The sequence below is a fragment of the Sinocyclocheilus rhinocerous genome, unplaced genomic scaffold (assembly GCF_001515625.1).
Source record: "Sinocyclocheilus rhinocerous isolate Xijiao unplaced genomic scaffold, SAMN03320098_v1.1 scaffold50, whole genome shotgun sequence".
Taxonomy (NCBI): Eukaryota; Metazoa; Chordata; class Actinopteri; order Cypriniformes; family Cyprinidae; genus Sinocyclocheilus; species Sinocyclocheilus rhinocerous.
The window spans coordinates 2,243,646-2,261,060 of record NW_015641057.1 but is presented as its reverse complement, the minus strand read 5'-3'; the positions used below and the strand labels follow the sequence as shown (position 1 = coordinate 2,261,060).

Sequence of the window (17,415 nt, the reverse complement as noted above, 5' to 3'; positions counted from 1 at the left end):
TTTTTTTTTTTTTTTTCTCCATTTTGATATTTTTGTGCATTTCTTTCTGTAAAATAAAATGACATTCCAGTAGTAAGCCATTCCTTTTTAGCTGATTATCTGAACAGGTTTCAAGGGTTTTTAAGGGCAAATTTCTATTTACAAAGGAACGTCATGCCAATGGTACGAGAACTGTTGTATTCAGAGGGAAAGTGAACCGGAACTTGGATGAAATTTATTTTCTAGAACCAGCTTTCAAAGTTCTAATAACTGACTCTTTAATGACAGTTACTGTGCTTGTTGTACATTCAATGAGTGCAAGTTGCCTCCTAAAACAGCATCAATCCTAACTGGTATTGGATTTTAACAGTATTCATATTCCATCCGTAATTACTTGAGCTTGATTGCTGCCTAGATCAGCAACTTACAAAGTCAGGAGGTTTTGTGACCATCAAAACAACAGATACTCACTGAAGGTATCATAACTAACCCATCTAATTACAACCAGCACTGATAAAGAGCTTCAACACTTCAGGATAACCTGGAAATACTGAATACTAAGGACGATATGCCACTGCGGGCACTTGTGGACTTGTAACTGATTTTAGCGGTGCTGCCGGGGATGTAGACGTTCTGCCGGTAATCAGGGACGTGCTGCAGGGTGAACTGAGGGCTGTAGCGGGTGCTCAGACCCATGGTGCCTGGACCCAGAGTGTTGGTCGCCTCGCTGACTTCTGCAGAGAGAATAGAGTTTTCTGTTAGATGATTCTGAGAGGATTTCACACAGCTCCTGAACTCTTTTTGAAATAATTTGTTTAAATATGTTATGGAAAAAAAAATAGCAAGTCACCAAAAAAAGCAAGTCGCTTTGCATGAAAGCATTTGCTAAGTGAATAAACTGTCACTGCAAAAAATGATATTCTTACTAAGTATTTTGTCTTGTACAAAATTAAGTACATATACATATCTAAACATTCTTAAATTAAGATAGCAAAATAATTTAATATATTGAGGACTGTTTTCTGAAAACTGTATCAAAATTAAATGAGTTTATGCTTAAAATTATAAATATTATCTGCCACTGGGGTCAGAAAAAAATTAACTTAATTTAAACACTGAAAAAAGGTATGTTTTGTCCTGTTTTCCAATAAAAATATCTAAACATACTTAAATCAAGATATACAATCTCATACTTTTTTTTTGACTAAGATATGTGACCCTGGACCACAAAACAGTCTTAAGTGGCATGGGTATATTTGTAGCAATAGCCAAAAATACATTGTATGGGTCAATGTTTTTGAAAGGGATTTTTCTTTTATGCCAAAAATCATTAGGATATTAAGTAAAGATCATGTTCCATGAAGATATTTTGTAAATTTCCTACCGTAAATATATCTAAACTTACTTTTGCTAAGAACTTCATTTGGACAACTTTTAAGGCGATTTTCTCAATATTTAGATTTTTTTGCACCCTCAGATTCAAGATTTTCAAATAGTTGTATCTCGGCCAAATATTGTCCTATCTTAACAAACCATATATCAATGAAAAGCTTATTTATTTAAAAAAAAAAATGGACCCTTATAACTGGTTTTGTGGTCTAGGGTCACATATTAAGTCCCAGTAAACCATCTATGCAACAAAGCTTATTCTACAAGATTTCAACCTACAAAAAAGAACAATGACAAATTCAAACAAACTGAGTGTTAATGGAAAACTGCTGAATGTCTGATCTCAGAACAGTGCTGGACAGAACAGTGGAAACAGTGACGTTCTCCAGCGGGAAACAAATAACTCAATAACGTCTGTCTCAGAGTCTTTGTAGAACAAATATAAAATGATTCCACTTGCTTCTCATGTGTCTGTGTGAATGGCTTTAGGATCTGGCCAAAACAATCTGCTCTAATTTGCTTTTACATAAGCGGATGTACACTACAGTTCAAAAGTTTGGGGTCAGTAAGAATTTTTTCCCCCCTTTATTCAGCACGAATGAATTAAATTCCACAAAAAAAGAGACAAAAACTTTTAAAATGTTACAAAAAAAAAATCTATTTCAAATGAATGCTGTTCTTTTGAACTTTCTATTAAAGAAAATAAAAATGTATGACAGTTTCCACAAAAAATATGAAGCAGCACAACTGTTTTCAACATTGACAATCAGAAATGTTTCTTGAGCACAAATCAGCAAATTAGAATGATTTCTGAAGGATAATGTGACTGAAGACTGGAGTAATGACGCTGAAAATTCAGCTTTGATCACAGGAATAAATTACATTTTAACATATATTCTCATAGAAAACATTTATATTATAATAATATTTCACAATATTACTGTTTTACTGTATTTTTGAGACTTGGTGAGAATTAATGACTTCAAAAACCCAACCCCAATCTTTTGTAATGCATGTGTTTTACAGGCAAAATACCAGTATTCATTTTGAGTTAGTCTGTAGTCATAATTAGCTTTAAGTAACAGCAGCATCCATTGACATGATTAAGAAATACCACAGCAACTAAGTGAATGTGTGATGAGTCACTTTTTTTTTTTATTCCTGCTCAGTCACAGCAGCAGTGAAAATAAAGGGAAACATGAGAGAGGCTGACTTCATGCTGCTGTGTGTCAATAGCTTTGATGTGGTTTGTATAGATATGGGCCACTGAACTGTGTGTGTGTGTGTGTGTGTTCCCACATGGACATCTGTTCCCACATGGACAGCTCATTCAACATGATTGTCAATCATGCATGCAAGACAAACATATATGCAAAAATTCATCTGATTAAGATGTAAATGACTGAATAATCAGACAGCAATGCAACAAAGTCAATGTTTCTCATGTTTTCAACAATACATATGCACAATAGAATGCATAGTGATATAAAAGAGCAAGTGAGAGATTCTCACCGTTAGCAGCGGCCATCAGCGCCTGGAGCTGCTCGGCCTCGGTTGGAGGGTTGGGCCAGGGTCCTGTTCCCACGGCAACCTCAGGAGTGGCGGCAGCCCTGCAGAGAGGAAAAGGAAATAGAGTCAGCAAAACAGAGGCCATTCTGTACTGCTGCTATCAGCAACAGCTGCAGTGAGTGTGAGGCGCTTTGTGCCCTAATTTAACACACACACACACACAAAATCCTCCATGTTACTTTTAACTACACCATGTTGGAAAACGAAAACGAGCGGAGAATGAGCAGTAACAGCTGCTGAAAACTACAGCAAATGCACACAAAACCACTGAACACTTCCATGTGCTCCGACTTGATCATCAAAGGCGTGTTTAAAAACTCTGCAATTTGCATCCACGCTCTGATCGCACTAAAATTCACCTCATTACACGCACAAAGCTTGCTTTGCTGTCGGTAACCAGGAAAAGCAACAAATACACTTCAAATTTACCTCCATTAATTGCCCACAAACACAGGAGTTTAGTTTTGAAGATTACAGCGCCACAAACAGGACATAATGTGTTAATTAAAACATTAAAAACTTTCCTTTATTAGTAAAGGCTACGTGAACAAAGGACAAAATCGCTGTTCCTCATAAAAAAATAAAAAAAAACATCCCGGACGTCTTTTCTCTGCGTGTGGGAAGAATAATGGAGATTCCGCATCCTGTTCCCAGTAACATCAGGAAACACACTACCCCTTCAAAACTTTAAGGATTTTTTAAATATAAATGTTTGTGGAAGAAATGTCTTCTTGAGGGTGAGTAATTTATGGGCTAATTTTCATTTTTGGGTGAACTAACCCTTTAAGGCTGCAATTATTTGATAAAAAAATATGGTAAAAACTTTAATATTAAGAAATATTTTTACAATTAAAAATAGCCATGTTCTATTTGAATATAATATACTTTATTCCTGTGATACAAAGCTGAATTTTCAGCATCATTACTCCAGTCCTCATTGTCACAATCCTTAGAAATCAATCTAATATACTGATCTCCTGCTTAAGAAACATTTCTTGTTATTAATTTCAAAAAGAGTTAATATATAAAGTGCTGCTTAATATTTTTGTGGAAACAGTGATAAATGTATTTTTTCAGGATTCTTTGATTTATAGAAAACTCAAAAGAATTTTCTGATTCTGATCTGATCTGAGGAAAGCTCCTCTAGCACAGAGAGAGAATGAGATGCTAATGCTAAAAGCCATCTGTCTCTGAAGTCGGGGTCTCGTGGGGTCTCACTTCCTGTCTTAAATGAGCCCAGCGGCTGTAAAACCCCCTATCATCACAGACACCAGACAATCAACCGCAGCGGCACAGCACAACATCTGCATACAAGACACGACCGCAGGACGGGTGGGAGAGGAGGCTAAAACTGACTCAAAGACAGGAAAGACATTGGGAAGAGAAAGAAAGAAAGAAAGCATGAAGAGCAAAAACTGGAATTTAAGCATGTAAAGGAAAAAGTGACAGAAAGAATGAAGGGCAGTAAAACATTTGAGGAGGAAAAGACACTGTTTATGCCAAGCATTTGAAAAGAGATGAACTCACAGTGCCAAGATGAGGGAAAAACAGGGTGATGTTGTTTTAGAGCGAACAACCCTAATGAGAACCAGAGCAGTGATTTATTCAGTTCATATGATGCATCAGTACTGAGATCAAACTGTCTTGAGACATTTGGGCCACCAGTTCAGATTCTTAACCACTTAACCATCGCCACTTTTAAACATAGAACAACGCAAACCGGGTTAACTCGCCATATCCTGGCCCAACACTTAAGGACGACAGACAAGATTTCCTGTTTAGTAGCATGAAGATAAGACGCCTCATTTCTCCACAATCAGCGTCTCATCACACTTGCAGGAAATCAGACTTCCTGTGGTCAGCATTATCACATCCTGTGGTCAGATAATCACTTCCTGTGGACCAGATTGTGAGTTGTATAAAAAATGTGAAAGTTATAGTCCAAGATGTCATTGTTTGTAGCTATTCATTCATAAAACCCGTTACAAATCTTTACACAAAGGACATTGTGCAATTCCCTTCACGAATCCAAAACCGTGGGATGCGCTGCAACAAGGTCGAAGCTACTAACGTGCACAACTCTACACACTGTTTTCTATTCTATTCTATGAGCAGAACGGCCCCAGCGTCACTATTGGACACTAATGCAGCACCAATAGTCTCAGATGAGGAACCTGATCCTACAGGAACGAGCAGGGACTCTAGCTACACTTCAATACCTCAGCCTGCTCGGCGGCGTCCATCTTACGTGTGTAGACTGGAGCTTGAAGGAACTGAAAGAAAAGACTGATATTAACTATGGTATTTTGGCAGAAACTAAGGTAAAATAAGTTTTAAACTGAAGCACTGTGTTATTTTAGTATCTTTGAGATACTATTATAGTTTTAATTGATATTTTAAATTAGTTTTAATTCTATTTTTAGCTTAAATTTTAGCATTTTTATTTTATTTTTGTAATTTGTATTAGTTCTTTATTTATTAGTTTTATTATTTTATCTATCTATCTATCTATCTCTCTCTCTCTCTCTCTCTCTCTATATATATATATATATAATTTGTAATAATATTTATGTATTTAGATTTATATGTATTTATAATTTATATTTATTATTTATTTATTTTATTTTTTACTTATTTTAGTACATCAAGTCAAATGAAAATGAGAAATGCTGTAGGTAACTTGGTAGGTTCTTTTAATATTTTATTTTATTTCAGTATTTATTTCACTATTTCAAGTGGGTTTTTTATGGTTTTAGTTTTAGTTGCCTATACCCTGAAACTTTGAAGCAATTTTCACTCAAAAATTGCAAGAAAATACCCAAATAATTATAAAAATGACAAGCAAGTAAATTAAACATGAAATTTTAAAGCAGAAAGACTGAAATAGTATTTTCTTGTAAAACATACTCCAATTACCTTTGTTTTATTTACAACTTCGAACAATAATTTTTTACAGTATAATAACCTTGCTAACAACACACAGATCTTTGGGCCTGCTGTGATATATGTAGCGCTGCCAGTTTAAACTAAACAAAAATATTTAATTTCTTCCAAATGGATTCTTTCAAACTGGGTCCTGTCAGGCTGGAATGTGTTGTGTAACATCTGTTATGGAAACTGATGCGCCGTGAACACTGGCACACAAGAGAATCTGGACCCTATTGGCTGCCTGTGACCGACCCCTCCCCCTAAAGAGCATCTGATTGGACGATTCGCTGTCAATCACACTAAAATAGTCAAAGCTCTTTGGCATCTTAATAGTTCCAATCAGTTTCAGCACAATGCATGACTATAACAGGCATTAGCATGGCAATAAACCTCAGGGTCCCGCTCTTTTTCTCTTTCTGGCCTCTCTCTCTTTCTCTTGGCAGATTGAAGTGTTGGGGGTGGAGGGGAAAGCGCTTGAAAAACAGCAGCCATTTTGTTAAGAGGAGAAGAACATTAAGATTCAGCACAGCTAGTTTCTTTCTCTTTTGGCTTTTCTCTTTCTCTTTGGAATTGCATTATACCTGTCTTACATATACATTAACAGCTTATATTTCTTATACACAAGCAAATCTACATGCAATGTATGTCTTCTATTACTCTATACACACACATATATATGCACCTCAGTGTGTGTGCTAACCATTTATTCAATGCAAATGTTTCTGCTCTCAAAAGAGGTGACTTTCTGCCTTTACATAATGCAAATGTAAAGTGAACGTATGTGTGTGTGTGTGTGTGTGTGTGTGTGTGTGTGTGTGTGTTACTCACCCGCTGGGCCCGGGCCTCTGGTTCTGGGTGAAACGCCAGTCAGCGCCGGGTGGTTTTTGCTGTAACGAGACAAAAGGAAAGCATGAGTAATGACATATAAAAAGAAAAATCCAGCACCATTCATTTGCAAGTCTATTTGTGTGACCTTGCTGTTGCCATAAGGACAGAGAAGTGATGTAAGAGTGTATCCTGAATGCGGTGACGGCCGTCAGTGTGACCTTGAGGACGCAGCATGTGACCAAACCACAAGAACGAGAGACTTGTTCACTTTATTACATAGTGCCAAAGGAAACATGAGTATGATGAGGTCTAAATGAATGTCAGAAGCAGCTTTGACAACTGACTTCTAGAGAGGTTTCTTTTGAAATGGATGGGTGCTCAATAAGTTACGGTTATTTACACACACATATACAGAGCAGTTAATAATGACAGCTCATTTGAAACACGGCTGGGATGAGCAGGAATTCTAGCATTTCAGTCTGAACACACACACACACACACACACACACACTCAGAGAGAGTTCAGGATTGTTCCAGTGAGCGAGAAACAAGCTCTGTGACTAATTGGGCCAAAGACAGAAAGACCATTGTGATTCCATCCTCAGGACAGCAAACACTCAAACACACTGCATATTATCTCTTTAAAATATCACAAACCCCGAAATAAAAATACTTATATGATTAAAAAAACACCAATGACAAAAGCCTTTTCAGTTCTAGAATTTGGGATACTTTTTCATCTGCATTCTCTTATTGTGCAGTGAAATGGAGCACTGCCAAAATAGCTAATCAAGACCAAATTAACAAACAGTCTTACTTAAATTAACTGTTAGAAATTCACATGAAATAGAACTTAAAGCCCATTTAGTTCCATATTCTCACATATTTCAACAAGACAAAAGGCAAGACCATATACAAGAAACAAACAATACAAACGCACAGGCACACAGGAAATATTTGCATCAAAAGCAACACCCACAAATGCCAGACAAACATCAGCTGAGCTCAGAGAATACACACAACAGGTACACATATATGCTTACTGAACTATATAAATGGGGGCTGACTTACATTTACATTGTATTTACATTTATACAAAATATTGTTTTATATAAAATGTGCTAAATGTGTTCTCATACACCTCAGCTTTATCTAGTTATTGTAAAATAATACATTAATAATAATACAAAATTGTCCAATTTACAAAACTTTTGGGGACAATTTTGGTCGCAAAGTATAGCCAAGTAAACCATTAAACACACATTCGTAAACCTAATAACCTAATACCAACCTGCAGGGCTGTCGCTAGTGGGGTGAAAGGTGGTGACGATTATAGGGGCCCCCGGCGATCTCAACCGACTGGCTGAGGCCAGCCTAAAAAGATGCTCAGGACAGCAGAGGGGCCACTGCTGCGCATCGTCACTAAAGCATATCATTATCACGTGTTTTTAAACCTTGCCAATTTAAACATTCAAAAGAGTTTAAAGCATTCAATCAGAAGATGCGGAAAAAATCAACCGAGTACTCGCACGCTGTGTTCGGTGCGCAGACAGAGCCACGTCTCAATACGCGCGAACAGCGAACCGAGCTCTCCCTTGCATCCTCCTGTGCCTGAACGAACCAATACAAATGGCCAGTTTAAACATGCAAACACAAAAAGTTGTGAAAAAGCCCAATATAGCACTGCAGTGCACATCGCACACGCAGAGACAAGCATCTCACAGTCCTTGGACCACGAATTGAGTTTCGCCTCTTCTTGCTCTTGAACCGACAAATACATACAAAGTGATGTCGAAATACCTGTATCCTCGAAAAAAACTGTCGGTTATGTGTCTAAAGTGAACGTAAACAGTTGAGAAAGAAATCGGATGTGTATCATTATAATGGATGCAAAGTGACCGCGCCTAGTTTACTATTTTACATTTGATTGTTCGGTTTCTGTACCTGGACACCTACAAACGTGATAAAAAAAAAGAAGAAAAAAAAACATTGTGTAAATAGCACAAATAAATAAATAGAACAAACATGCAAATTAAACAATTTTAAACAGGGCCCACGGGTACAACCTGCAACGTGCCCCTGCAAACCCCAGCTACGGCCCTGCCAACCTGTATTTAAAAAAAAGTGCTTAGCATTTTTAGATTTTTTACATTTGTAAACATCCCTACTTTTTCTTCTTTTTTTTTGTCTGATTTAGACAACCTAACCTAATAACTAATAACCCAACCTGTATGAAAAAAAGTTTCAAATGCATTTTTTTAAAACAAAACAAAAAACAAAACAAAACAAAACAAAAAACAAACAGTTATTTACTTACTTTGGGGACAAATAAAAAAATTAATATATATATAGCTTTTCCCCCCGAATTTAGACTACATGTTGATACAATTTTGGTAACAAAGTAAACATTTGTAAAAAAAAAAATCATAAAAAAAATAAAAAAATTTTGGTCTGATTTAGACAACCTAACCTAATTACTACTAACCTAAAACCGGACTGTATGAAAAAATGTTTAGCATTTCCAGATCAATACAAAACAATACAAAACAAAACAGTTATTTACATATAAAACATAGCTTCTTGGTCACAAAACTATAGCCAGGTAAACCAATAAACACACAATCATAAATGCAACAACTGCAAGATTAACCTAAACTTTATATCACTGTCGTTCACCTCATTTAAAAAGTTTAAGTATTTAAGTTTAGGGAAAAAAAATAATTTACAAAGTTTTAAATTTGTAGACATCATTATTTTTTCCCGGTAATGTCTGTGAACAATTTTATTCACGAAGTAAAGCCAAATAGCCAAGCAAACCCATAAACACACAATCCTAAACCTCACAAACCGAGCACAGGTGACTCTGACCCAAACACAAACACGCCTCACTCTACACACAGAACATTACACTAAACCACATCAGATTAATCAGAACAATCACAACATTAGTCACATTCAGGATCAGAGTCTTTCAGACAGTAATGATACCTGCATATCTACATGTGTACAAAACACTCATTCGGCAAGGACACAAAGAGTTCAGAGTGAGTGAGCATGAAGGTTACATCCGCCTGCAGGAATGTCAGAAATAAAGCGAAATCTTCCATAATGAGGTATCTGACTTTGTTATGAGCATATGTTTTAAAACAGTATGCAGTTAAAACAATTAGCTTTTCAAACAGTACTGTTACATTGTTGCCATAAGACTTCACTATGTTCCCTTTCTAATTCAAGATTCACCATCGCCATGGTGATCAGAATGAGGTCACACAACTTAACCTTGCCACATTAACTCAAGGTCACAGCTGCAGGTGGGAAGTGTCCCTTCAGAAAATTCTATTTCCATACTGAATATTTATACAAATAACATACAATAGATGTATCACACTCCCAAACACACACACACACACACACAAAATACACCTAAAGGTCTGTGTGACATCTGTAAACACACTAATGCTCTGCACACATGCTGAAGCAGGATGAAGCACACCTACTGTATGTATGAAAATACACACATTTGAACTATTGCAAAACATGTGTGTATCAAATCAGTCATGCTAAAACTTGAGCAGCAACAACAAAAAAGTATAATAAAAGGAATCATACTTACTCTCAATTCTATTTGAATGAGCCACATTAAAAAGCCACTGGACTGCGATAAATTCACACATTCAGCTTACAGATATAAGCTTTCATAGATGAATCACATGTTCTTATTATAACTACAATTCATAACCCTTCAGCCTTAATCTGTAGCTTTACATCTGGCACACACATATGAACCAGGAGCATCTGGGTCAGTATATCAACTCTGAAAGATCCTGTGAATGAACAAACTAGATTTATATAAGACATCCGTCCTCATAGATCACATGGAAAACATCTGTATGTGACATATATCCTGACCACACAATAGAAACATCCCTAACCATTTTCTACACACTGAACAGGAAGCTACCTGATTCCAGAAAGATCTATTTTTCTTTGTATAACTTGTAAACACTTTGCAGGCCGCTCTCTGTATAAACTGTACACACAATATCACTAAAAACAGAAGGGCAGATGCATATGTCTAGAAACCAGTTAATTAATGACTTAATGTGTACTCTTCTGACTTGAACCACCTAGCAACCACCCAAAACTCCCTAGCAACCACACAGCAAAACGCTAAAACCACTTAGTCCCACTAACCACAGTCTGATTGTACTGATCAGGATGGTCACAGCTGAATAGAATAAAAGTAGGACACTACAAGAGCTTCAGAGAAAAGCAATGGCAACATGATCAAAGTGAAATGGGTTAAACTAAAAACATGGACAAAGTTGGCAGAAAGTCATGAAATATGTTTACTGTCATAACCTGACTGCAAAAAGTCAACAAATACAGAAAGTAACAAATCTTTAGACAGAGTGGTAGTTTGGAGCCTTTCCAACAGACTAGGCTCATAAAACTGTCTGGCATGTATTAAATTGGGGTTTTAACATAAATATTGGCATATAAACAGATGAATTTCCCATAAATTTGTCCAGGCCACATTACACCTTCAAACCAAAAAGTAAAGATGGAAAATTATAACATTTTTACATTAAACATATTTCCTACAGATTTATCATTACTGTCATTTGTTTTGGATATTTTAATAGTGATTATTCTCATTAAATTCCGAATCAATATTTTAAAAATAAATTTCATGCATATTTTTTGCATTACAATAATGATAACTTGTAGTAGTTTGTGCATTAATTGTAATGAAAATGCAAGAGATTTAATTGAATTTCTAAAATTAGAACAAAAGGTAAAAATAAAGAATTATGACTATTTAGGAACATTTGACATTTTTACTAATACAAATTACTGTAACTTTAAAATTCTGAGCTGAGCTGAGTCATTCTCATTAGATTTTTATTCAATATTTTGAATTTAAAAATACAATTTACTGCATGTTTTAAGCAATACAATAATAAAAAAATTGATGTAGACTGTGCACAATTGTAAAGAAGAGGCAATAAATTCTCATTTCTTAAATTCTAAAAGTTTTCTTTAAGCACAATATGATCTAGACGTTTTTTTTGGACAGATTATGTGAGATTCACTCTTTAAAAAGTTAGAAAGAAAATTGGTAAAAGGAAAGTGAAAGTCAAAAGATATTTTTGACAGGGTGAAAAAGAAAAGGTAAGAAACCATGAAGGGTAACTATCTCAGGATTACCTAAATCATTCTTGTAGGTCTAGAATCTGCTATGGACCAAGAGGACCACACACACACACACACACCCGTCTCTCTGCCCTCAGATTCTTCCATCTCTATTGAAACTCACATGCCCGCCTCCTCACACACACACACACACACACAGAGAGAGAGAGAGAGCACGTGTCATGATAGCAGAGCCAGATGGCAGCCCAGCGACCCGAGAGACAGAACGACTCTCAAGAGACTTAGAGATGGGACATTAGGTCCCGAACGGAGAGAATGGGAGAAAGAAAGAGGAAAACTCAATTTCTAAGGCTCATCCCCTACAGATATAAACACAGGAGATTACGGAGGAATTCAGTTTCAACAAACAGCAAACTTGTATGACATTTGACTAAAACTCTACAAATAACCGCTTCCCATGCTAAAGAAACACAGGAGGAACTTGCAATAAGAAACTGGCAAATCCTACACAAGAGGAATGAGAATTGACTCACTATGGGATATCCCAGATGTAGGTCACGTGACTCAGACGTGTGGAATCAATAACATGAGTTCAGCACAACAGGACGTCAGGGGTCAATGCATGACCTCTGGAATCCTGTTATTCCGCCACCTCTTTCTTCCACAACCTACTTCCTATCTCTCTCTCTCTCTCTCTCCCCATCCGTCATATTCCTGCCTTTTCCTTCCCCCATCCAAATCCTCATTTCTGTCTGTCGGTCTGTTCCTCTTCCTGTCCATCTGTTATCCATGTCTCTTTCAACCTCGCTTCAGAGTTTCTGTTCTGTGCACTCACAATGTCTGCTCCATATTTCTGTTCATATCTTTCATCTTAACCAGTGTACTCCAAAAAATGTTTCCTTACTCAGAATTTTTTTTGTCTTGTTTTCCAGTACAAAGTCATTTATGTTTACTTTTGTATAATAAACAATTTTGGTGTCTCCACTTGATGTTGAATGTAAAATATGGGTCTTGAAGCAAAAATAGTTGAGAACCACTAATCTAGATGTTTTTCTCTCTGACAACCATGTTTCCAAGTCTAAAATCCCAAAGTTCATGTTATTCCAATACTCTCTAAGCCTCTTTCCTTACTGTGACTTAATTTTCTCCTCCCTTCTTGTCTGCTGAAAATCCAGACTCTGCTAAATGCTTTTCTTTTTGTTCTTAATATACGTGCAGCCTTTCCCTTTGTGATCCCACATCTTCTTCCTCTGTTCTTCCTCCCTCTTCCTGTTTAGACACAGGACTCACACCCTGCCAGTCTGTTGCAGCTTTTGGAAGCAAGTTACTAAATCATAAAAACGGCACTTTGACGTACAATTGAAGCATATTTAACAAATTACCCAGCTGCTTCATATGAAACAAAACTATGCTATAACACATCAACAAACTCAGAGAAACCCAGAGAAAACACAAAATAGGCTTCAACATGTGTAATAACCAGCTCTGAGGCTGAAACATTATCTGATATATTTTTTTCCACCTGTACTACCGGTCAAATGTTTGGATTAACTATACAATTGTTTAATGTTTTTGAGAGATATCTCTTCTGCTCACCAAGGCTGTATTTATTTGATCAAAAATGCAGTAAAAATAGTAATATTGTGAAATATTATTAAAATTTAAAAAGAACTGTTTTCTATTTGAATGTATTTTGAAATGTAATTAATTCTTGTGATGTAAAGCTGAATTTTCAGCATTACTCCAGTCTTCAGAGTCACATGATACTTCAGAAATAATTCTGATATCTGATTTGCTCATGGAACATTTTTGATTATTATTAGTATTGAAAACGGTGCTGCTTGATATTTTTGTGGAAACCGTGATACACTACCACTTAAATGTTTTGGGTAGTTAAGATAAAAAAAAAATCAATACTTTTATTCAGCAAGGATATATTAAACTGATCAAAAGGACCATAAAGACAATGTGACAAAATATCTACATTTCAAATAAATACTGTTATTTTGAAGTTTCTTTTCATCCAAGGATCCTGTAAAAATGAATTTACACACACACACACACACACACACACACAAAAAAAATCATCAGCAGCAGGTTTTCAACATTGATAATAAGAACCATTAAGATTTGAGCACCAACATCAACTCGATAATACAGCACCAAATCAGCATATTAGAATGATTTCTGAAGGATCATGTGACACTGAAGACTGGAGTAATGACGCTGAAAATTCAGCTTTGCATCAAAGGAATAAATTCTATTTTAAAAGAATAAAAAAAAGTGATTTTAAATTAAATGAGCAAACAAATGAGCAAATGAAGAGCAAAAAGCCTAACAAGATAAAAAAAAAAAAAAACTTATCCAAACTTTTGAGAGGTAGTGAAAAAATCCATTAGTGACTCCACAGTGAAGAACCTGATTGGCTGTGGGGATGAGTATGCTCTCACCTCATTGGCTGAGTTCATTAAGTGCTTCCTAGTCAAAGTCATGTTTAGTGTGTTGTTATGACTCAAGATGGGAGTCTTGACAAACACAAAGTCACTCCTGCTGGAGAGCGTTGAGTAGCAGGGCCTGTAGGTCCTCGTGTGAGGTTCCTGAGGCCCTCCAACCACCTCCATATATCTAATGGGTCCATCAGTGTTAAGCTGTAGGTGAAGGTCCTTATGGGCTCTCTGCTGATAGGAGGGCCTGGAACGGAAGCCCGTTCTGGAGTAGCAGCACGTCGAACCGCCCTTGTGCCTGATGCACCGTACCAAGAGCACCGTCATGGTCAAGAGTGACACCAATGTCACGCAGCCCAATGAGATGATGAGGTACAGAGTGACGTCCGTCATTCCCGTCCCCTTGTGTGGCGTTATACGGAAGTCTGTCGATTTGTCCGGGCTTTTTTCTTCTATGGTAACCATAACCGAAACGCTAGTGGACAAAGCTGGCTGGCCGTTGTCTCGCACAACCACTATGAAGTTATAAGCTAGGTGGGTTTTACCACCCTGTTCATCGTCCATGAGTTTCTGTGCGGTACGCAGTTCACCCGTGTGCGGTTCGATGTGAAACAGCGATGAATCGTCTCCTGGAGCGATGCTGTAGAAGAGCCAAGCGTTGTGGCCACTGTCGGGGTCAACAGCGACGAGCTTGTTAACACGATGACCGACAGGGGCACCGTGTGGGACGGTCAGCTGGAGCCCTGCATCTTCAGAGTGGGTTGGATAAAGGATGACGGGTGGGTTGTCGTTCTGGTCGACCACAAAAACATGAACGGTGATGTTAGACGTCTGTGGCGGCGCTCCAGCATCGCGAACCTGCACTTCAATCTTGAACGCGTTCATTTGCTCGTAATCCAAAGAGCGCATGGTGAAGATGTTCCCGTTCTCGGGGTTGATGTAGACGTATGAGGAAATGGGGCTGCCGTGGATGGTGGTCGGTAGGATGGAGTATGACAATCGGGCGTTGTCTCCGACGTCTGGGTCTAATGCCAAAACGGTTGCTATTGGAGTACCAGGAGCGTTATTTTCAGCTACATCCACTGAGTAGGAGTTCTGCGAGAACACTGGTGCATTATCATTAACATCTGATAAACGGACCGCAAAAGTCTTCTGAGAGGATAGCGGAGGCGAGCCGGAGTCCGCTGCAGTGACAACAACAGTGTACTCATCAATGACTTCTCTGTCTAGACGTCCGTCGGTCACAAGTGTGTAGTGCTCTCCAAAGGCTGACTTTAGTTTAAACGGAAGCCCTTGGGATACTCTAAGTGTGACTTTTCCATTATCCCCAGAATCTAAGTCTTTCGCACTGATCAATGCAATAACAGTGCCGGTTTCAGCATCCTCCCGGATGGGGCTGGTTAGGGAGGTTAATGTCACCTCTGGAGTGTTATCGTTCACATCGATTATTTCCACTTTAATGTTGCATGAGCCCTCCATGGCGGGAGAGCCTCCATCCCTGGCTTGAACTGTGATGTCATATACATTTGCTTCCTCATAATCCACATCCCCCACAACACGGATTTCCCCCGATTGAGAATCAACGCTGAACATTTTAAGTATTCTCTCTGGTGTATATTTACTGAATAAGTAAGATATTTTCCCGTTTATCCCAGAGTCCACATCACTGGCATTCAGTTTAGTCACAAGCATTCCCGGAGGAGAGTTTTCCAAAAGACTAACCCTTTTCACCGGCTCATCAAACACTGGCGCGTTGTCATTTACGTCCAGAATCTTAATGAGCAGGAGGGTGGTCCCGGATTTCTCCGGCTGTCCTCCGTCCACGGCCGTGAGCGAAAGGCGAAACGCGGCCTGCAACTCCCGGTCCAGAGCCTTTTCCAGGACGAGCTCTGGAAACTTACTACCGTCGCTTTTAGTCTCCACGTTTAAAACAAAATAGTCGCTGCTGGAGAGGCTGTACGTGCGTAGGGAGTTAATGCCCACATCGGGATCGCGTGCGCTCTCCAGACGGAACCGCGTTCCCGGAGCGGCCGCCTCGGAAATCTCTAGTGATGAATTCACGTTTGGAAAGTGTGGCGCGTTGTCGTTTACATCATCAATTTGAACAAGAACTCTGTGAATTTCTAAAGGGTTCTGAAGAAGAAGTTGAAGGTGCAAAGAGCAAGTCGAACTTAAAGCGCAAATGCGCTCCCTATCTATAGTCTCTCTAATAACTAAGACACCGTTAGGATTTACCTCGAAATATTGCGCGTTAGATCCCGACACGACTTCTAGGTTTCTTTCAGTAATCCTCATCGCACTGAGACCCAAATCCCTCGCTATATTCCCAACGACAGACCCCGGTTTCTGTTCCTCCGGTACCGAATAACGGAGCTCACCGGACGCGATTGAGAGGTGCATGAGGGAGAGCGCGAGGCGGAGCACGGGCCACGAGCGTCTCCTCTCCATTATGTGCGATCCGGGGAGGGGAAAAGTTTCAACTTTTTCGTCTTACAGAATCCATATTCCAATTAAAGTGGCGCTACGATGTCGCGCGTAACGCAGTCCAATTTGCGCGGAGTGAAGGAAGAAGTTTTAACACAATTCATGACGGCTGTAAACCTTTCGGGAAATCACAAGAGGAAAAACAGTCCTCCATCTAGCTCTTCTCCAAAACTCCCTGAATTAGCTGCGCCTCCGCTGCGCAACAGGGCGGAGACTGAGTCACAAAGAGGTCCGTCCTAGTGCTTGCACACACACACATACACGGATCACACACAGAGAGCGAGAGAGACACCCACACACTTCTCCTAGAGCTTGGAGAAACTTTCACAGCTCAGGTCGACCTGTTTCCAGCACACATATGCCAGTGATCCCATGTGGTTGAAAATATTTACGAGCCGAGATAAAGAGCATTAGAGACTCTGAGGAACGCTGCCAATTTGTGAACACGGCCACAGACCACAAAACCATTGAAAACTTCTACTGACATCTCTGGCAATGTTGCATTACAAGGTAATAAATATGCAATTGTATATTTTATAATGATAAAATACTGACGAGACAAAATACGAGAGCCATTTAATACATACAATATTCTATATTCAGTATTATACAAAACAATATTCAACAAGTCAAAAGA

At 38.3% G+C, this 17,415-nt stretch overlaps 1 protein-coding gene across 2 annotated transcripts; it reads right to left on the bottom strand.

Moving 5' to 3' along the window:
* Positions 1-29: 29 nt before the first annotated feature.
* Positions 30-17,035, bottom strand: LOC107754493 (protocadherin gamma-C5-like). 2 transcript variants are annotated; one of them, XM_016570968.1, is made up of 5 exons: positions 14,301-17,035; positions 6,694-6,752; positions 5,157-5,210; positions 2,881-2,978; positions 30-713 (listed from the first exon to the last, which is right to left on the bottom strand). In XM_016570968.1, the coding sequence occupies exons 1-5, from the start codon at positions 16,740-16,742 to the stop codon at positions 511-513; spliced, it is 2,856 nt and encodes a 951-aa protein (XP_016426454.1). In that variant the 5' UTR covers positions 16,743-17,035; the 3' UTR covers positions 30-510. The 2 variants fall into 2 exon arrangements, with proteins under 2 accessions (XP_016426454.1, XP_016426455.1); XM_016570969.1 differs by lacking the exon at positions 5,157-5,210 and having other exon boundaries at positions 14,301-17,033.
* Between the last annotated feature and the right edge of the window lie 380 nt (positions 17,036-17,415).